A 22,457-nucleotide genomic window follows, 5' to 3' on the forward strand; every position below is an offset into this window, starting at 1 on the left:
AGGTAGGACCAGGCAGCAAAGGAGCTCCACTTTTCCATGTGTAAAGGAGAGCTTGGGAAAGCATTTTGCATGGATAAAGCTTCATCTCTTTATTTTATAGAGGGGAAACTGAGGCTTCACAGGTTTAAGTGACTTCTTGTCTCCTCACACGCACTCTACCCTGGTCTCAGCTTTGGACTCCCTAAAGGTAGTACAGAACTGACCAGAAACTAGAGGCTGTCGATCCCAAAAGAAACCTTTTCCCTGAGTTCAGGAACAAAGAAAGGAGGTTGGCCCATGTCCTACCCTCTCACACAGACCAAGAGGGGCCAGGAAGCAAGGTATAGCACTCCCCCAAACACACACCTCCACTTCCTCCGAGTTCTCTGGATGTGATGGTGTTTGACTGATTGGCTCCGCTGTTACAGTGACCCCATTAGAATCCCCATTAGGATCCTCGGCCACAGATGGGTCTTTAGTGTTCACTGCTTTCCTTCTGTCCACCCCTTCCCAAGCGCTCTCCACTGCCTGGAGCACGTAGGCAGTCCGTGTCTCATCCCTATAAGGCTGTGTTAAGGGCTCTTTCTTGGGTCCCATGGCCTTCTCAGCTTACCCAGCTCTCAGGCAGCATGATTTCTCAGTCTCTCCCCAGGATTCAACCATGTGGCTCTTGCCAGGGGCTTTTGGGGCTGACCCAGTAGACACCACTGGTACCTGGGCTATATGGGCACTGGGTCAGACCACAACTGTGCTGGCTTTATAGCCCCGTACCTGCCACTCAACAGAAAGCAGCTCTGGGCAGACAATCAGGGGCCACCATCAGTGTCCTAGGACAGGTTGTTTGGATGAACCACTAGCAACTCATGTACTGACCTCCAGGAGGACAGTCAACAGGGCCACTGCCACTGGGCTTCCTGTCCAACCAGCACAGGGCATTGTGTAAAGGCTGGGAACCCACAAGGGTCCCTGAAGAAGGAATGAACAACCTATTCCAGCTACCAAAATGGCCAATAGGCTTGCTCCCTCCTATTCTTTCTTCCTGTCTACCACTGCCAAAACAGAAATCCAAGTGTCACCTTCAATACCTTAACTCGACTTCTAGTGCATCCATCCCTGGATGTCACAGCAGCGTCCTTGTTAGCCTCTGGACTTTCTGTGGTCCCAGGCTAGTTCATTTTTCCTATGCTGGAAGCTTTTCCAGCATAGGAGCTTTGGAAAAGCTCCTTTTTTCCCAAAGTATACACCTGCCCATGTCATCTCCTGCTTTATAGCTACAGCCTTTCATACTCTCCAGTATTACAGAACAGAAACCAAACTTCTCAGCAAGGGTCACCCCAGGGCTGTGCAGTCTGCTGGCCCACAGATCATGTGCCACATTCTCAACACCCTCCTGTAAAGACCCTCCAACACATAGCTGCACCATGTATTCCACATATGACATCAGGGGGCTCCTCGAAGAAGTCAGTTCTCTTTGCCCTCCAACCACTGGGAATACCTGCTCTTGCCTTAGCTGTTGGCTTTACCAGCTCTCATTCCTTCTGTTCTCAGCTTGGGCATCACTTCCATCAGACACCCTCACCCTGACCTCTGCTAGGTGAGATGCCATCTGAATTCCTCTCTCTCACTCTCTCTGCCATTTTTTTTTTTTTTTTTGGTACTAGGGATTTAACCCAGGGACACTTCATTAAGCTGCATCTCCAGCCCTTTTTATTTCTTATTTTGAGACAGAGTCTTACTAAGTTGCCTACAGCCTTTACCAAGTTGCTGAACCTGGCCTTAAACTTGCAATCCTCTTCTTATCTCAGTCTCCCAAATCGCTGGAATGACAGGCATGTGCCACTGTGTATGGCTGAATTTCTTTCACATGACACTCTATAACTACCTGTTTACTAGTCTGTCCCTGCTACAGCGAGGATGATAAGGGTAGGCACAAGTCCAACTTGGTCACATAGGCCTAGATACTCAAGACACACCTAGAAAAAGCAGGGCTGTACCTTCCCTGCATCCAGCATTAGAGCAGTCATCTCTTCTATAAAAAGTGGGCCTGGGTCCTTGGTTGGTCTTTAAGGTTAGCTGGCTGACCCATATGTTCTGGGACTAACCCTCTTTCTGCCTCTCTGTCTCCCAGGAGGTCATGCCTGACCCGATCGGGCCAGACCCTGTCCCAGTGGGCTGTGGAAGGATACAAGACTGACGAGGCCTGCTGCAGCAAGCTGATGTCTTCAGCCACAGGGAAGAGTGCGTCATAGTCCCGGAGGAACCTGAGGGGCAAAGAGCAGATAGTAGGGACGGGGATACCGTTCTACTGCAAGGCTACTCTCTGTGTACGTCTGTTACTCAACCACCAAGTGTCAAAACCGTAGTGCTGTGGTGAGCACATGGCAAGGGCTCCACTGTGTAAGGTCTTGTGGGGACTGATGGGAGAGCCATGGGGCCGTCTCAGTACTGGTCCCAGCTTAGCCACACTTACCTCTTCTCCTGTAATAAGGAGCTGAAGATCTGAAGGAACTCTTCAATGAATCCCTGAACATTGTCACAGCTGAAATGAGACACCAGGGAAAATGAGCCCACGCAAGATATCTACAGGTCCTTTCTACACCTACCCTGGCCCTCTGTGAGGCTTGGCCAGTTAAAGGAAAGAGGCATTTTTTCTGGGTTTTCTATCAGCTCAGGAAACTGCAGAGCAGGGAAAGAAGTCAAGATAGAATAAAGGAAATGCTCCTGCTGGGCTTGGTGAGGGGGTCTTTGTCCAGGGGTTACCTGCTTTCTAGAATGGGAAGGAGGCAGATCTGGCTCAGGATGATGTGAAAAACTTCCATTAGTTTCTTCTTGGAATGGGAGAGCCTCTGCCACAGGTCACTCAACAGCCTTTGACGGCCAAAAGGAAAAAAAAAAAAAAGATTAGAAGACAAAAAGGCACTGAAGGAGTCCCTTCCCAGCAGTTGTGGGTCCTTCCTAGGACTCCGAAATCCACACAGATTTCTGCTGGAGCAGCTGGCAAAAGGCAGCTGAGTGCTCAGCTGGTTCCAAGGCTGTTTCTCGGTTCAAACAGTGGGTCAGGAACAGGGACTTAAATGCAGGGGCCAGCCATCCTATTAACTGCCAGTATTTGGTAGCATTGGGTTAATGGACCTAGTGGCCAAGCAGAACTTTAGAACCAATTTCCTTTGTGCACTTAACTCTCTACTTGTTGAAATCTTTCTCCTCAGGTCCTCACACAATTCCTTAGAGCATTTATTTTAAATAGTCTTAAGGGGTGAAGAAGTAGTTCAGTGGTAGATTGTGTGCCTAGCATGCATGAGGTCCTGGGGTTGATCCCCAATTTCTGCTCCTCTCAAAAATCTGAGAAGTATAAAAAAAAAAAAACAAAAACGTAGGGATGCATGAGCAGGAAGCTACACAGTAAGCTACACAGTTCTTGGTCCTACCCCCTTGCCTTAGTGGTAGGGATGATGCAGCTGGGAAAGGCAGGACCTGTGCTGGGGCCTCCCTTTCCCACACAATGTTCTTAGTTTTATCCCCGCCTCACTTGCAATCTTCAAGCCTCCTCTTCTTAATTGCAGACTCCATTTCAGGAATTGCCACTTCATAAAAGGAAGCTAGTCTGTGGAAGCATATATGGGTAAAACACTGATTAGTTCATGAATACCACACTTTGTCAGAAAACCAAAGCCAATTCAAGGGAGGGGAAAGGCCCTTTTTCACAACCAGTTTCTCCTGGGACCATGGTGGTGCTTCCCCTAGTCCCACCCAGACTGACTCATGTGCTGATCCTACCAACAACCTCATGGGAATTGGCCTATGGCTGCCCATTCTAACAGAGTGCCAGAGGGTCATCCAGGAGTCTCTGAGGTTTGAGGAAACACATACAAGATTACCCTTTTTTCTTGTTCTTTATAAACAACCTTTCTTACTTTGCTATGGGATATAAAGAAAAAGTTTAAGTTTGTACATGATTTGGAATCTTTAAAAATTGTTTTAACATGAAAACATCAATCTGATATTTGTATTTGTTCAAAACAGGCTAAATGGGCTCATGTTTTAAATGTCTCCACTGGTTTTATAAGTTAATCCAGTTAGAATGACTTCTATAACTCTTATAAAATATAAAACTTATATATGTAAACTCAGTTGGGCATGGTGATAAAAGCCTGTAGTCCCAGAATTAAGGAGGATGAGGAAGGATCACTTGAGCCCAGGAGTACAAGACCAGCCTGGGCAACATAGTAAGATCTTGATGGAAAGGGGGGAAAAAACAGGAATCTTCCAGACAGAGAAAGGTTGCAGTGGCAAGAAGGGTGTTCTAGGTAGGCAAAGTGAAGCATCCAAAGGCCTAGAGCCTGGGGAGTGTCAGGGGTGAAGCAGGACAGTAGGAAAAGGAGTTGGTAACAATAAGAAATGACTCCAGTCAGTAGAAGGAAGATTGAGAAGCTGTGAAGTGCTGGCAGGGGTGGGGCAGTTGAAGCCATAGGAAGGAGGCTTTTACACAAAGGATCCTCCTGGGGTGAAGAAAGACATAGAGGAGAATGTGGGCCACTTGGCATCATGAGTACCTTCCTTGTGAAGTAAGAAAGGGGGCACAGGCATGGAAATTCCCAGGACAGTGTGAAGGGGCTGGCAGCCTGCATGTTGCCAGGCACTAGCCTATTCTCAGTGGCCTCTGGTTGCCACTCCTGCGGGGCATTTCTTCCTGCTATTCACAGCAGCTTCTGGGATCTGCCCAACTCCATCTACCAATCCATACATTCATCCATTCTGTCATTTACTTACCCATTCAACAAAACATTTATCTAGTGCTGACACGTGCCAGAGATGGCAGCTGGTGCTCTGTCCTCCTTGATCTCCTCTGTTTGTGAAAATCTGTCACTAGGATTGATCAGCCTCCCAGACAGCTAGAATAAAGTGCTGATCAGCATTTTCCCAAGAAAAAAGGGGGTTGGGATAGACTATAGCTGTCTACTTGGGGGAAAAAAAAAAGGTATTTTTTTTTCTCATGATAAAAGGGCAAATGCTGATAGGAAATTTGGAAAATACATAAAGTAGAAAATTAAATCACCACAAGGGATTTTACTATTCTTGGAATTTTGTACCCTGTGTGTTTTCATTTATCATAAGATTTTCTCATTTTGTTAAAACATTTCCCCAAATGGGGTACAGATGGCTTTTGAGGGTCTTTCAAGATGGAGGTAAGTTTTAGAAGGGCAGACTTTCCTGCAAGGGGCTGTGGAGGTGGGAAAGAACCCTCACCCATCTTGGTGAGGGGGAAGAAAAGGAAACACTTTGACCGAAAGTGACTCTGCCTTTGAACCACAAATAGCCTGTGGCTGGCCCAGCCTGTTCCAGCTGTGCTGAAGGCCAAGAATGGCCTCTGGCAAATGTAGTGACCTCAGTTCCTGACTGCTTTCTGGAAAGGGATGGAGTCACCCAGGCAGCTCTGTTGCTCATCCCTCTTACAACACCTTCCTCCTTTTCCTTCTCACATCTGCCCAATGTATCCCTGGTATGTCTTCTTCTGCCTTTTAACTTTATGAATGAATAATACAGTCACACGGCTTAAAACTCAAAAAGTATAAAACATACTGTGACAAGTCTCCCTTTCCCAGTTCTGTTCCTCATACAACTACTGTCATTATTTTCTTGTGGAATTTTCCAAAGATGCATTTATGCATGCATATATAAGTAAATATTCACATTATATATCCCTCTCTTTTTTTAACTGCTGGGGAATGAACCCAGGGTCTGAGCATGCTAACAAGTGCTCTACCACTGAGTTATATCCCCACCTCTCTCCCTGCTTTTTAAAAATTGAACGCTGGCATATTATGAGTACTATACATATTATTTGCCTTTTACTGTTTCATTTAATGGCAGGACTGTGGCAGTGCATAACACCTCTCTCTGGTATGGTTGGGCAGAATTCCATTGTACACATTGGGTACCAGACCCCATAGATAGAGCATTAGGTTTTTTCAATTGTTTGCTATTATAAGAAATGCTGTCCAGAATAACTTTGCACCTTTGCAAATATATCTGAGTAATAATTCCTAGAAGTAGCATTATAGAGGCAGATGGTATGTACATCTTTAATTCTGAGAGATCTTGCCAAATCACCCTCTGTAGGGGATGTTCCAATTTACCCTCCCACCGGTAATGCATCATGGCAACAACTCAACCTGCTTGGGCCAAACTGCCCTCTCTGTCCTCTTCTGGTGCCAGGCCTAGTAGGGCCTGCCTCTTTTGGCTTACTTATCCTCTGCTACGTATGGTACTGCAATAAGATAGATTGCCAGAAACCAAACAGACAAGTGTTTCCAGAATACCTGCTACAAATTCAGCACTGTCCCAGGCACTTAGCTGCAGTTCTGGCTTTGGGAAGCTTAAGACACTTGGAGGCAGAATTATATCACAGAAAAGAGGCAGCTGCATTTTCAGTTGGCAGAGCAGCACACTCTTTGTGTAGTGCATCTGGTTCCGGGAAGAAGGAATCCCGTGGGTGAGTGTGACCAGGAAGCACACAGGGGGGAGGTGGGCCTGGAACACAGGATGGCTAGGGGGAGAGGAGGGACGGGGAGGGGGAGGAGGAGGTGGAGGAGGAGGAGGAGAAAGAAGAGGAGATAGAGGAAAAGGAGAGCTATGACCAGAGTTAGCCCGGGAGAAAGTCAGAGAGGGCCTTGGGAGCGCTGATCTCTGGGGGGCCAGTGAGGGACTATGTAGCTGGAATGGGGAGTCTGAGTTTGAGTTGGGAAGTGTGGATGTGAGGTGGCCCAAGGTGAGAAGCAAGATTGGCCAGGTATGGATGTACCCCAAAGAACTACAGTAGCAAGGGAGATGCTGATAGTTGTTTGTTTTTTCTTATTAGTATAATTATATTTGTTTGAAAATGACTTCAAGTATATTTAAATTTTTATATATTTTACATATATGTATAAAAGAAATATTTACATATATATATATATATATATTTTTTTTTTTCTTTTCTTTTTTTGTTTAAAAAAACCACAAGGTCTTGCTATGTTGCCCTGGCTGCTCAAACTCCTGGGCTCAAGCAATCCTCCTACCTCAGCCCACAGAGCAGCTGGGATGACAGGTGTGCTCCCTGCTCATTCTTTTTTTCGGTGGTGGGGGGTACTAGGGATTGAATGCAGGGGCATTTGACCACTGAGCCACATCCCCAGCCCTATTCTGTATTTTATTTACAGCCCTATTTCGTATTTTATTTACAGACAGGGTCTCCCTGAGTTGCTCAGTGCCTCACTTTTGCTGCGGCTGATTTTGAACTCACCATCTCCTGCCTTAGCCTCCAGAGCTGCTGGGATTACAGGTTATACAGCGTGCTGAGAATGGAACCCAGGGCCTCACACATGTCAGGCAAGCACTCTATCACTGAGCCACAACCCAGCCCCTCCCCATTCATTCTTCAAGATTTCTTTGAAGGGTTATTCTGGGGTTCCAGTCAGGAGCATGTCCGTTGTTTTCTTTTGTGCATTCTCCCCTGGGTTAGACTACTTCATCCTGACTGTCACTCCCTGTGCCTGCCCATCATAGCAGCTTTGAAACAAAGCAGAATTAAAATGGCCCTCTTCTTGATTAGGTCTTCCTCCTCCCTTGCTCTCTCTGCTAACACTGGCAGTGTTTCTAAAATACAGGCTCCTCATGAGCAAAAAGCCTTATCTGTCTTCCTCACTGTGGCATCCCCAAGCTGGAAGAGGGACGGGCACATTCTAAGAAACTAGTAAACATGTTATATGAGTACATGGGACCAGGCCTCTACTTCAAAAGCCAAAACTCCTGCTGTACCTGTAGCAGAAGTCATGTTTCTGGAAGGTCTGGCAAGCCAAAGGGAAGATATCCAGAAAGGCCCAGAGTGTAGTGCAGGTATCACAAAGGTAGAGAACAATGTCCTTTAATTCCTGTTGCCAAAAGAAAACACTGCATTATTCTCCCTCCACTTTACAGACAGCTCTGCAGAGGGTTCGAGACACAGTTGACAAAGTCAGGGTTTCCAGCAGGCAGAGAGTTGCTCAGGGTGAAAGGGAAGAGAACAGTAGAGGCTCCAAGTACACCTAGCTGGTTCATCTCTAAAAGTGCAATGTGGGAGAGCCACCTAGACATTCTAAGCCTTAGGTCTTGCACTTGCAGTTCCAGGGGGCTTCACTGAGTGACAGTTAGGGTCATTTCTATTTTAAGATAAGACAGTCTCTCTTCTGAATCTGATCATAACACCTCTGGTCCCACAACAAGAAGGCCCATGATGATGAGGACAAGAATGTCAAGCCCAGCTACCCCTCACATTTTGAAGAGAGTATATAGGACATGGGATGCTTGCTCATTCAATGACTCTAACAACTACTCTAGGAAGTAGGCTGGGCCACTGTTAGGATCTTCACTTTGGAGCTAAGGAAACTGAGTCTCAGAGGGGTAAAATGACTTGTCCCCACAGCACCAGCACATGCCCTCCTGAAACACTCATTTAATGGCTCTTTCCCCACCAGATCCCAAGCTCCAGGAGTACTGTCTGCAGCTGCCTTGCTCCTGCTCTGTCTCCAGTGCTTAGGGCAGTGCCTGAACCATGTCCCAGGTTCCTTAAATGTCTACCTTCTGCCTGTCATCCTCCTTCGACTCTTAACTTCTGCCAGAGCAGGTGCTGTGTCTGCTTTTGCTTAGAGCTTTACCTCCAGCGCCTGGTCCATGCTGGGGACTCCTCAAAAGAAATTCACTGAATAAATGACTGACTCAAGGAAAAAAGCATGAATGAGCCTACTGAGTTGAACTAAGTGAGGATTACATCCCTGTCTTTTGGACTCTAGTTCCCTGTTCTTTCCAGTACTTTATAAATGAAGCTCCCAGAGAAAGTTGCAAGCCTGCTGAAAACGCTCTCCACTTGTGTGATGGGAAGAACCACCTGCTCACTGGGTCACAGAAGCTGTGAGCAAGGGAAGAAGCCACTGTGACCTCTATCATGGCAATCTTCCCATCGTTGGGGCAGTTAGTCTCTGGCTAGAAGGACTCAACTGAAAGAGGACAGGCTGGAGGACAATCTCACCAGGAGCGGCATGTCACTGGGGGTTAACCGGCTCCTCTCCTCAAGCTTCTGGGGTGTGGTGCTGGCCCCATCCCCTTGCAAACCACAGTGCTGGAGGATATTGCTGAAGACCTGTGAAGGGCAAGAAGGGACTCTCCCACATCCTGTTGAATCATCATCTGAGACCCACCCCTCCACCGCCACCACCTCACAGTCAGGGACAGGTGATCTGAAAACTGCCTTGGAATCTTGGAAACATATCATGTTCCCAGGATACCAACTGAGACAATGACTTTCTCAGAGAGTGGGTTAGAGTAAACTATGTAAGAAGAGGATGGAGAAACCATCCTTCTTATGGAATTGTGGAGAAGTGGGGCTGGGATGTGACTCAGCAGTAGAGTACTTGCCTAGCATGAGTGAGGCCCTGGGTTGGACCCCCAGCATCACAAAACAAACAAACAAAAAACCCCACAACATGTATGTAAGGCCCTGAGAATCCTGCAGATATGGTCTGACTGGATAGGCTGAACGAGTACATGATAATGAATATTTGATACACGGTCAGCAATAAATAATGGATTTTTGGATCTCTTGTAGATGGATATTTATGGGAGCCATCTTGAAATAAAATACAAATCAACAGTGAGGGGAAAACCGAGACCACTGTAAAACCAGGCAACTATTGAACTGACAATGCTGTTGTCTTCAGGTAGACTAGCATGTAACTATTCCAAAGGTTATTGAGAATGGTCAGCATTTCTTGGTGGTGGGATTATGAGGAATAGTAATATTATTTTATATATATATATATATATATATATATATTTAAAAATTTATTTTTACTTGTTGATAGATCTTTATTTCATTTATTTATTTATATGTGGTGCTGAGGATCAAACCCAATGCCTCTTACATGCTAGACAAGGGCTCTATCACTGAGCTACAACCCCAGCCCCACAATATTCTTATTTCTGTTTTTTAATATACCCCAATTTTCTACAATGAATATTATTTTTTCATGAAATGATTTTGTAAAACTTTAAAGCTCTTATTTGAGAAACACAGGTCTCTTAGAGGGATATCCTTAGAGACATGAGGCTGTTGGCAAACAACACATGATGCAAACTAAGCTCTTTTTGTATGAGTGCCAGACAGCTCTTAAATTTCAGTCCTGTTAAGAGGGGGAAAGGGATAATTTGAAGAGGGGTGGTCAGGGGCAAGACAAGAAAGCATCTGGGGAGATGGGTCTAGAGAGGGGCACCAGAAATGAACATTTTTCCCTGACTCTTCCGAAAAAGTCAAAGAACACCATCAAGAGTGTGGCAGGGGTCTGTCTCCTCAATTCACCTCCTCTGGTTAGGGCTGAGAGCTGGTACCTGAAGGATAGTGGGCATGGTTTCATCCAGGTCATTATAATAACTTGGCTGCTGAGTAAAGATGTTTCCTGGAAAGAAAAGAAAAAGGTAAGAAGTGGAAAAAGGTAGGAAGAAATGGAGAGGCCACATTACAAATGGTTGCCACCGTGTTCTGTGACCTTTCTCCTTTTCCCTAAGCCTTCCGTGGCTATGACCTAGGATGAGTCCTGGCCTTGGGCCCTGCTACACTGAACTTTGGCTCAGACTAGTAACTTCTCCAAGGTGGGGAGGGACCTTGAACAGTACAATTTAACTCTTTAAGTGCCTCTGCCTACCAAATGCTGCTCTGATCAAACTAGCTCGCCCTGCCACCCCCAGGGAGTGATCATACTTAGGCACCATGCCTTGTATGACAGCTTTGGAAGTGGGTAGTCATCCAGGAAAATTAGGAAATATGATCTTCTTGCTCAAGAAACCTGAACGCAACAATCCAGTTCTTGCCAGGTCACACCTCTAAAAATGTGAGCAGACTCCAGGAAGAAATTTCTCTGGAAATTCTCTCACCCTTTGCTTTTGAATATGTTACCATCCCAATCCATCCTACTCCAAAACAAGAGGCCTGGGAAGGACCTGGAGATGGACTTAGTGCACATTTGTGGTTGTTCCTGTAAGATGGAGCTAATCTTCAAGTGTTTACTATTCTCCAACTGCTGCTGCTATGCTTGCGTAGGTTAGAGCATATGGAAACTGGAACAGAAACCAAGTGTTCCACTGCCCAAATGGTGAAGGAGGGAAAAAGGGAGGAGAATACAGATAGATGGAGACAGGATGATGAGAAATGCCAATGCCCTTAAAGAGGCCAGGTTTCTTCATCTCACTATAAGTCTTGCATTTAAGGTTGTGGTCAAATGTTCTGTCTCTGGGCAGGTCTGCCCATGGTCTCCTTATGGATAACCTTGATCCCAGAATATCTAAAAATGAATAAGATCAAAGGCTAGATGGGGCTGGATGAGTAAGCAAGTCAACACTTTCCGGGATGCCACCTTGTTCTTTGATTCCAGAATGCTGAGTTTTACCAGTCTGGGCTTGCTCAATGCCTACCACCTTCAGATGGGTGCCAATCCTTTAACCTGCAAAGGTGCACCTGCCCTCCTCCTCCTCTGGACAGGTAAGGGATGCCTGAGCTATCCTCCCACCTCTGATCTTCCTTGAAAGTGCTCCTGTCCTGATGCTCATGGTCAAGTTTGAACTGCTGACCATAGCATAAAAGACCCTGGTAAGCTCTGGCACCCTCCTGGCATTCGGGGCCACCCTCTCTCCATGCCCTGCTTTGCAGTCCTCCCACGCACCATCCTCAACCTCAGACAACAAGCCCTGTCCCCTCCCTTTCCCTGGAATGATCTCCAGAGCTAATTCTACCATAAAGCAGGTGTCACCACCTCCAGACATTGCCTCCTGACACAACAGGAGACGGGCAACAGGAAAAGTCTCCTCCTGCACCCTCTAGGGCCACACAGTGTTCTCCATGGCATTCTGACCACCCTAGCAAGGGGAAGACACTCTCTCATAAGTCTGCCAGTGCTAAAGCCTGAGACACAGTGATGTTTTTCTTTTTTAATTTTTAGTTGTAGATGGACACAATACCTTTATTTTATTTATTTATGTGGTGCTGAGGATCAAACCCAGTACCTCACACATGTGAGGCAAGTGCTCTACCACTAAGCTACAACCCCAGCTCCACAAGGATGTTTTTTTCAAGTATCAAGATCACTCAAATTCCCCAGTGTGGTGGCACACACCTGTAATCCAGCAACTCAGAGGCTGAGATGAGAGGATCACAAGTTCAAGGTCAGCCTCAGCAAACCAGTGAGGCTCTCAGTAACTTAGTGAGACCATGTCTCAAAAATTTAAAAGTCTTTAAAAAGGACTGGAGATGTAACTTAGTTGCAAGTGTCCCTGGGTTAAACCCCCAGTACCAAAAAAAAAAAAAAAAAAAAAAAAAGGAAAAAAATCACTCAAATTTCACAATTTAACCTTGGGGCGTCCAAGTTCCTTTCCTTTTCTTTAACTGACTCAATGACAGTGAAAACCTCCCCTGCTCTTGATCTCTTAAAGGCAGGGGTCTGAAATGACAGTCTTTTAACTGCCCCTTCTCAGGTGAAAGGGGTTCAGAAACCCAGGGTGAATGGGAGATTCTGCCAAGCAGATCACCGCAGTCCCTGAAAATGCCAAGACTCAGCTCACTCCAGGTGTGCAAAGCCACCCCTAGAGAGACTAACTGAAAGGCCCTGTGTTTAAAATTATACTTGCTGATTCATAATGCCAGCTTCAGAGTTTACTGAAAAAAAAAAAGAAAAAAAAAAAAAAAAAAAAGGAAGTCAGGGTAAGGACTAGGTTTGTGCCCTTAGGATAATCAACAAGTTCCTTTTCTCTTGCCTTCTCTCCCTTGTTGATCTTTTTACAAGTAATTGCTTTGCCCAAGAACTTTTGTGGTACTAAAAGTGGAGGCTGCCTGTGTGCCTTCTGTTCAAGGGTTGAAAAGAGAGCTGCCATGTGCGTGCATGCATGTGAAAGAAAGAGGGTGAGAGACGGAGACTGCAGGGCCCTTCTTTGCATCAACCACCACACACACACACACACACAGCAAGGGTCTCGGATGTCTGGTTCTGACCTCTTTTGTATTATTAACACTCCAGGAGTCAAAGAAGAGATTCCCCTTAATAAGCCAGCTTAGGGTTCTCAACTTGGGAGTCTGAGAACACTTTAAATGTACCTCAAAATGTATAAAATCTGAAAGTCTGGGGATCCCAGAGGCAGGCCGAGCTTTCTTGCTTCACCCTCACCATGACATCTCCCCCTGGATTCACAGCCATCTTACCCCTACCATGACCTTGCATCTACTTATAACCCATGCTCCCCACCTCCTGATGGTCCTTTTCCTGCAATCAACATAGTTTTCTCCAGAACTGTTAAGACTTTTCTTTCCAGTGACCTCACTGAGCCCTGCTTTAATCTGCTTCCTGGAGGTCCCTTCCTGCTCCAGTAGCCAATCAGCTAATGCACCTGCCTCCTATAAGGCCTCCTCTCTCCACCCTGCCCTCCTGTATTCTCCCAGATTAATTTTGTCACCAGATGGCTCCTTGCCCTGCTCCAAACTCCTGGAGGCTTGATGGCCTCATCACAGTAAGAACTCACTTACCAAGTAATTATGTCATGCCAGGTACTGTGCGATTCATACTTCTAACCTATTTAATCCCCACAATCACCGGATGAGGAAGGGATTAGTTTTCCCTTTCTCCAGATGGGAAAACAGAGGCTTCGAGGGGCTCACTGACTTGGTTAAGTGGACAGGACCAGTGCTACAGCTGGGATGAGATCTGAGTAATTCGACTCTGAGGCAGGCCATCTTAGTCACTTAGTCACTTCCAGTACTGAAGCCTGGCATGGAGCCCTGCCAAATGGTGCCAGCTTCTCCCTCCCATCTCCTGCTGTTGCTCTCCTGGATTGCTCCACTCTAACCAAACTAGTAATTGTTTCCCTAACTAATCATGCCTTCTGTTGTTCACTCAATCATCTTCTCAGTCACCAGTAAGATTATAAAGGGTCTTCCCAAAGATCAACTAATGATCAGTCGAGAAACCAAAGGTGTTCCAATGAAAAGGCTGGATACAAATTTCATATATGTAATGATCAAATATGTCTTCTAAAAAAATAGAGAGCCATGCACAGTGACACATGCCTATAATTTAGGAGGCTGAGGTAGGAGGATCATAAATTTGAGGTCAGCCTGGACAATTTAGTGAGAACCTGCCTCAAAATAAAAAATAAAAATGGCTGGGGATGTAGCTCAGTAGTAGAGCACCCTTGGGTTCAATCCCCAGTATAATACACACACACACACACACACACACACACACACACGACTGAAAGGCCGGGTGTGGTGGTGCAAGACTGTAATCCTAGTGGCTCAGGGGGCTGATGAAAGAGGATCACAAGTTTGAGGCCAGCCTCAGCAATTTAGTGAAGCTCTAAGTAATTTAGTGAGACCCTGTTTAAAAAAAATAAAAAGGGTTGGGGATGTGGCTCAGGGGTTAAGTATCTCTGGGTTCAATCCCCAGTGTCAAAAAAAAAAAAAAAAATTGGAAGGAAAAAAATAGTTGTCTCTTGTAGTAATTTGGTAATTGTTTTCCTGTTTCTTTATGCTTTATCTCCTTCAAAAATTTTCTAAATTAGGTGCTGAAGTTGTGGCTCAGTGGTAGAGAGCTTGCCGAGCATGTGTGAGGCACTGGGTTCAATTCTCAGCACTGCATATAAAAAAATAAATTAAATAAAGGTCCATCAACAACTGAAAATATGTATAAAAATTTTCTAAATTAACATATTACCTCAAATATTAAGAGGAAAAAGGAAGAAAGGTTAAAAAAAAAAAAAGAGAGAGGGAAGAAGAAGGAAAAAAAGAGGGAGAGAGGAAAGGAAATGAGGGAGACCATCACAAGGGATAACTCGATTTTATAAAAAGATTTAGAAGACTATTCTGGGGCTGGTGCTGGTGGCTCAGTGGTAGAGTGCTTGCCTAGCATGTGTGAAGCACTGGGTTCAATTCTCAGCACCACATTAAAAAATAATAATAAATAAAGGTATTTTTAAAAAAGAAGTCTATTCTGTGTCCTCCGATCTCAGGGTGAGAAGGGCTGATGGCGATGTCCAGATAAATACCTCCCTGTGCCAGGGCCAACACCACAGGCTGCAATTCAAAGAGGATTCCATTGGGGCACTCCCTCTGTGGCATCCCACCATTTCTGATTGAAACTTCCAGACCACTGCCACCTGACAGAATTCAACTGCTAACATTTGTTCCTTTCACAACCCAAAAGATAGGAACTCTGTCCTCATTTTCTCTCAGTAACATTGCAAATTGTGCCCTTTTCAAGGCAGATCCATCATCCCTGAAGCAAGCAATAGAAAAGAACAAGAACAACAGAAGGAACAAGAACTTGAAGGGCAGGTCTCCACGGCCACATGTTCCAACGTGGCTACTAATTAGTCATGTGCTCCCAGGCAATCCCTTACAGTTTCACTTCAGTTTCTTCTGTAGGCAGGGAAGATGAGAGCACTGATCTGAAGGCTGCGGTAAGGATTCAAGGGAGATAACAGATGTGGTGTGCTTGGATGCCAGCAGCCCAGGCCGTGTGCAAATGAAGGTTAGCTGTCCCTGCTATTCTGACTCCCGTTGCCAAAGTAAATTTCCCCAGTCCTGTTATTGTTTGACACCTGGCCTACCACTAAGACTCCCAGATCCCTGAGGAACTGTCTGGTATACTTTTTTTTTTTTTTGGTTTCTACTGCCCAACTACCACCTAGGTCCTTCTTTCAGAGTTAACACTCATATAGCTATCAAGTATTTTCCAGTACTACCTATCCCTACTCTCCCAAATCCCATGTGCCATCCAAGCACTAACCTTTGTAACCCTTGGTTTGATGCCTGGGGTCCCTCTCTGTGCATCCCCCCAGGTCCTGGATCCTACATACCTATCATCTTCTGTAGCAATGGTGAGTTGCCTTTTCCAAAGAGCACACAGAGGTCCAGGATCTTTGGGATATCAAAGAGGAAGTTGTTGTAGAGGATTTCTCCAAATGCAGAGGGGGAAAAGAAGTGATCCTAAGAAAAAGGATGAGAGAGAGAAAGAATGGAGACTAAATGTTAACACATTGTATAGTAATAGCAAACTCATGAGAAACAACCTCAGGCCTTCAGCTGGGGACCAGCTAATCAATGATGGTCTGTCCACAGGTGGACATACATGTCTGAGCAGACACAGCACAACAGTTATTCCCCATTTTAACATAAAAAGCAAACACAGTTGGACATGGTAGAGCACATCTGTAATCCCAGTGAATGGGGAAGCTAAGATAGGAAGATCACAAGTTCAAGGTTAGCCTCAGTCACTTAGGGAAACCCTGTCTTAAAATAAAAAGCAAAAAGGGCTGGGAATATAGTTAAGAGGTAGAGAAGCCATGGGTTCAATCCCCAGTTTTGGGTGTGGGAAAGAAGTTCAAACATACCATAACACAGACAGGGGAGATTGTTTTGAACATTTACTGGTAAACCAGCATAATATCTTAGATTTCACAAAAATAATTCCAGGAAAAAAACCTGGAGATAAAACACAAGATGGACAAGGGCTGGGGATATAGCTCAGTTTATAGAGTGCTTGAAGGCCCTGGGTCCAATCTCCAGCACCGCAAAAAAAAAAAAAAAAACACACACACACAAAATGGACAAAAAGTTGGTAATTGTTAAAGCTGGGAGATGAGTACATGGAATTCATTGTATGTAGAAATTTTACATAAATATATGTATATATTTGAAAATTTCCATACTAAAAAAGTTTTTTTTAAATAAAGAAAGAGGACTGGAATCGTAGCTCAGTGATACAGCACTTGCCTAGCACGTGTGAGGCACTGGGTTCGATTCTCAGCACCACATAAAAATAAATAAAGGTCTATAAAAAAATAAAATAAAATAAAATAAAGAAAGATCTCCCCACGCCACCACAGGGCTCAGGATGGAACCCAGGTCCTTGTGCATTCTAGGCAAGTGCTCTCCCACTGAGCTATGTCTCCAGCCCAGTAATGATTTTTTAAAAGGATGTACAAGTTCCTTTAAAAAGTCAGAATCAATGTCTTTACCCTCTGACGCACAAGTAAAGGCAGGCACACGTCACCTGGCTAAGGGCCCTTGGCTCCCATTGATGAAACACTGGGTGTAATGCAGATGGCCTGGTGAATTAGAGGATAAAGGAGGTGGCACAGATTTCTTCGCAACAGTGGGAATAAAGGCCCGAGGCAAGACAAAGAGGAAACTTGATGCTTCTAAGAGCCTTGCTTCCCAGGGGTGGAGAGTCCCCACAGAGGTGTCAGGTGTTGGATGCTGACCTGTCATGGGATCAGAGGCTTACTTTGGATTCCTTGTGAGTGGACATGCGGAGGAAGGTGAGGAAAACGCTTCGATGTAGGTGCTTCTGCATATCAGCAACCTCAGGGGTGGGGGCCACCCACTCATCAAACTTTCTGGGGACATAACGCAGGTAGGAGTCCAGGCACTTTTGCAGAGTCTCGTCAAAGATAACCTAAGCCAGGTGACAGAGGAGAGGAAGGATTTATCTTATCTCTGAGGGGAAAGGGTTCACAGGTGGACTGAGCAGGGGCTCATGGCCCATCAGCCCTTGCCCACTGCAAATACTCCAACCCAAGGGACCAAGGGGGTACGAATGAGCTGAGGGCTAAACACATGTTTCTAAAAATGACATTTTGGAAGGTGTGTAAACATCATTAAGATTGTGATATGAGACAGAGAGATCCAAACCACAATTTGCTGTTAAGGATCCAGTGTAAGAAGTAGACAAAAAAGCACCTCCTGGGGGAAGAAAAACAACAGCAACGACATGTCATGGGCTTTGTCTTAGTGTTAATTTTGATAGAATGTTACCTGGCACCAGAATTTATCGTGAGGCAAGGCCAGGAGCCAGTCGAGGTCATTGGCTACGAAGGTGGCGCGTTCCAGGTACTCCTCCACTAGGGCAGGAATGTTGTCTTTAGGGGGCGGTTTGTATAACACAAAATACCGGTCTGCCTTCTGCTCGGGGTGCTACGGATCCAAAAACCACGTGTTAACGTGGCAGAGGTTAGTCAGTGAGGGCCCATTTGCCAACCCACAGCAATGACAACACTTGGCTGTTCCAACCGGTGACCCTCCAAGGAGCTTTTCAGCATAAAGAACCAAGTGTATCTAACAAAGGGGGCATGGCTGCATCCAGGGAACACGAGGCAGTTGTTAAAAACCATGTTTGGGGAGAGTATTTAATGCCATGGGGCCTGGGGAAAGGTCAGAGGAAAAGAAAGCAGGACACAAAACTCTATTTAATATAACTGGTTTTAGGGTTATTTAAAGTATATATTTGTACACTGGTCCAGATTTAAAAAACAAAGTTGGGGCAATGAAATCCCAAAGCTATTAGGGGTTATCTCTGGGTTGGAGAAGAGGGGATTGTGACTTGACATGTTTTCCAGTTTTTAAACAGTGAACTTGTATTATTCTGTAAATTAATTTTTAATGATCCAAGTGAAACAAGAGGGTCTTTTCTTTTAAAAACTTACAGCATGGGCTTGGGTATAGCTCAGTGGTAAAGCATGTGCATGAGGCCCAGCACAAAAAAAAAAAAAAAAAAAAAGGAACAAAACAATGCTACAGAGAAGGTAAATCACACCTGAGACCACACCCCCATCCTGTGACCTCCCGGAGGGGACCACTCACCATTCGCGGAGTGTCTTGGCAGATCTTTTCTAGATATTTACATTAAATACAGCCATATGAAATATTTGTTTGGGTCTGTTTCTTCTTTCTGACACAAATAGCAACATAGTACTTTTTTTTTTTTTTAATAACCAGAAAAAACAAACCTCACTAATTTTTTTAGAAGAAAAGATTCTAATCAAGTAGTTACAGGTCTCAGCTTAGAGTCACAAGTTCTCTCCTTCAGGCCTCACTATGCCATGAACAAACCTCTTTGTTCACCATAAAGAAAAGAAGATAGGCTCAGTTTTCGCCCTGTCTACATAGGGTGGCTTTCTCTAGGGGAAATGGTAATAGAAGGAAGGCCAGACAACACCTCAGCTGTTATCAACCATGGTCCCCCCACTCTGGGGCTGTTGGTCCGGGGGTATAGAACAAATGAGGCTAACAGATCACACTCCTCAAGAACCACCCAGGCCTTTCACTTACCCAGTGCGAGTTTTCAAACTGTGGTGTCTTTGGGAAAGTCTTTGGGATTCCAACTACATATCTGTTGAAAAGGAAAGTCTATCCACGGTAACACATTCAAAACAACTATCTAGAGCCTAAGTTCATCTCCTTGGCTTCCAAGTTTCCCTCCTCCTATATCTGTTGGCAATTTGCCTCTTAGGCCACCTCTCAGGCCAGGCTACTCATTCCCTTGACACACACACACACCCTTGTGATTCTACTTTCCCTGCAAACCTACTAACATTTACTGGGCTCCCACTGGACCAGGTGAGGGAGCATGTAAATAAAAGAATCCAGGTGCTCATGGGGCCTGGGAAAGTACATCTAAGCTACCAAGGGAGCGCTGAACACAGGAGGTGACCACTCAAACCTGACAGAGAACACAGGGAACACAGAAGGGAATTAACAGTGCCTGGAGGACAAGGGAACACTTCCAAAGGCAGCTGAGCCTTAGATTAGAGGAGCAAGAGGATTTTAAGGTAGAAGAAATGACATTTTTACGGAAGTATAAAAATGGGTCATTAAAAAGTGCAGAGATTGCATTGGGTGTTGGGAGATGAATTTGGAGAATGCTGGAACCATAATAATGAAAGCCACCATTTACTGAGGACCTGCCCTGTGCTGGTTGCTGAGTAGGCATGTGCCACAGCCCACTTCTTTTTTATCTACAACCAGTCAAAAGGGCGACAGTATTCACCCCATTGTACAGAGGAGGAAACAAAGACCCAGTAGGGTTCAGGAACTTTCTCAAGGTCATTGGGTTAAGGAGGTAATCAAGGCAGAATCTGAAACAAAGCTTATGCTGTAGACCTATTAAATGATCTATGTCCTATCGCAGCCTAACTGCTTGCCCTTCTGAATTTACCTCCTCCAGAAAGCCTCTCTGACACCCACCCCAGCTGGAATAGTTCACCCGAGCTTTCCCCAAGCTGTGTGCTCACCTGACTGTGACACTTGTTGAACTCACCAAGAGTGCTTTCAGATCAGCAGTTGCTGGGGACAGGGAGAGAGGAAGGCACAGACTAGAGAAGAGTACAAGGAAACTTTTGGGGAAGGTGGAAATGTTCATTGTCTTGCTTGTGGTGGTTTTGTGGGTATATACCAATGTCAAAATCAAACAAATTGCATAATTTAAATATGTAAAGTTCACTGTCCTTCAATGATACCTTAATAGAGTTACATAAAAGGGAGTGACTAACTTCTCAACAGTGACTCCCACTAGCTGTAGGTCTTGGGATCAGTTAGAGTCTTGCCCACCTTTGCAACCCCAGTTCCTTGAAGAGTGTCTGGTAATGAGTGAACTTTCTACATACATTTTCTGGCTGAACAAAGGAATGAATGGAGGTTACAAATGACCAGATCCTGCCAAAGTCTGAAGATGCTGGAATGTCAAGAATGTCAAGCTCAAGAGTGGGGACCTTTTTTTTTTTTTTTTTTTCCCTGTAGGTAATGAAAGGCCATTGAAGACTCCAGAGCAGGGGAGCAGCAGTTGTATCCTCTCTCCTATCCAAGTCCATTCCACCTTTCAGAGAGCCTGGTTTCCTATCTGCTTGGTGAAGCAATAAGAAAAACTGCTGCCCATCAGACTTTCACGTATCTTGTAAGAAACTCTTTTGCTCTGTTCTCCAAATGTTCTTATATTCGCCTCGTCTTCAAGAGCCCATTCACCCATTCTGGCCCCAGATTATCTCTTGTAGGTCTTCAAATATTTGCTATTTGAATAGCAGTTACTCAATAAAGATCCCTGCTGGGGATCTTCTGGCCCCAATTTGAGACTTAACAGACAAAATAGAGCAGGTACATATCTCAGGACAATCCTTCAAGAGTTTCCTGAGCCTGTAGGATAACATTCTTCACCTTTCTCAACCAGGTAGCCGTCCTCCATTCATCCCTCTTCCCCCTATTCAATGTTGCTCTTGTCATCACCATCAAAACTGCAATTTATTGTGTGTGCTAGGTCCCATGTACAGTGGTAATTCAGATATTTCAATTAGTTCTCACAGCCAGTCCACAAAGTTAGGCCCATCATTACATATTTTGCATCCTGGCTTACAGAGATCAAGGAACATGTGTGATACATGCAAGCGTGAGATTCATACAAAGCCTGTGTTCACTAGCTCTGCTATGCTGCTGCCACCTCAAGTAACTATTAGTGGTTGGTATAAGATCAAGGCTTTCTCAACAATCTGGCATTGCAGACTTGGGTTCTATAGCCAGGTCCTCCCTTCTCCCACTGTTCTGCCCAGTTAGTGCTTATTCATCCTCCAATAACCAGTTCGGAATTCACTTCCTCCAAGAATCCTACCCTGGCTGCATGTGCCTTCCTGCTAACCCAGGACCTTTCTGTTACCACCCGCCTCCCAACCACTGGTCTAGAGAAACAGCCCCAGGTTTTAACTCATGTCATAGTCTGGTCTTCTATCACAACCCTGAACACACTGTCAAAAAGCCACTGGTCTATTTCTCTCTTAGGCCATGTACCCGACAAGGCCAAGAACATCCTTTCTCTTTATAGCTCTAGCACCTGGCATTAGGTCTGGCTTTCATTTACTGAATGTTTTCTGAGAGCCTACTATGTGCCTAGCACTGAAAAGTCGAAAGTGGAGGGAAGGGAACAGGCCCCTGCTCTCCTAGATCCCTCAGTTAACAAGCTAGGCATTCATTCGGTACACAGGAAAGACTGAGGTGGTAAATCAGACCCAACCACCCAAGGAGCCAGTCTCTGCCAACACAGTCCAACAGAACTTTCTGTGATATTAGAACTGCCTATCTCTGTATCTGGCTGGCCCATGCAGCAGGCATTCACCACATAGGGCTATATCCATTTAAATTTATTAATTAAAAATCCAGTTCTTCAGGCCACATTTGTGGTACTAGCAACATTGCAAGTGTTCAATAGCTACAGGTGGTAATGACTTTCTATTGAGTGGCTTCCACAGTGAACAGTGCAATTCTAGATTTTCTGATAAGATATATTCCATATATAACAAGGTCATAAAAAGGAAATGAGAGAAAGACTATATAACAGAAAGATTAAGGGCACCAGGTTCTGGGATGGCTGGTGCCATCCTGGTTCTTCTAATTTCCTAGTTCTGTGACCTTGTATTCTCAGTTTCCTCATCTGTAAAATGGGGACAATCAAAATATCAATTCACAGAGCTGTGATGTGGTTTGAATGAGATAACCCAGGTGAAGTGTTTAGAATGGTTTGACCCAGACCAGGTATGCTACAAATGTTGACTATTATCAGAGACTGGGAAGTAATAAGAAGCTATCCAGATGGCAGGAAATAAAACAC

At 45.0% G+C, this 22,457-nt stretch overlaps 1 protein-coding gene across 4 annotated transcripts in view; it reads right to left on the reverse strand.

The window, feature by feature from the left end:
• The window catches only part of Ascc2 (activating signal cointegrator 1 complex subunit 2), a 40,239-nt gene that overhangs the window by 11,603 nt on the left and 6,179 nt on the right, over positions 1–22,457 (reverse strand). For 2 of the 4 annotated variants that reach the window (XM_047561017.1, XM_047561018.1), the window contains exons 3-13: positions 17,846–18,004; positions 17,316–17,486; positions 15,886–16,015; positions 10,378–10,445; positions 9,023–9,133; positions 7,777–7,889; positions 3,509–3,583; positions 2,740–2,847; positions 2,450–2,518; positions 2,166–2,240; positions 346–538 (exon numbers count right to left, since the gene is read on the reverse strand). In XM_047561017.1, the coding sequence (XP_047416973.1) occupies positions 346–538; positions 2,166–2,240; positions 2,450–2,518; positions 2,740–2,847; positions 3,509–3,583; positions 7,777–7,889; positions 9,023–9,133; positions 10,378–10,445; positions 15,886–16,015; positions 17,316–17,486; positions 17,846–18,004 (1,272 nt within the window). The remainder of the gene's footprint in view (positions 1–345; positions 539–2,165; positions 2,241–2,449; positions 2,519–2,739; positions 2,848–3,508; positions 3,584–7,776; positions 7,890–9,022; positions 9,134–10,377; positions 10,446–15,885; positions 16,016–17,315; positions 17,487–17,845; positions 18,005–22,457) is intronic. The other 2 variants (XM_047561019.1, XM_047561020.1) reach the window with 1 other exon arrangement.

This window comes from Sciurus carolinensis, chromosome 8 (assembly GCF_902686445.1).
Source record: "Sciurus carolinensis chromosome 8, mSciCar1.2, whole genome shotgun sequence".
Lineage (NCBI taxonomy): Eukaryota > Metazoa > Chordata > Mammalia > Rodentia > Sciuridae > Sciurus > Sciurus carolinensis.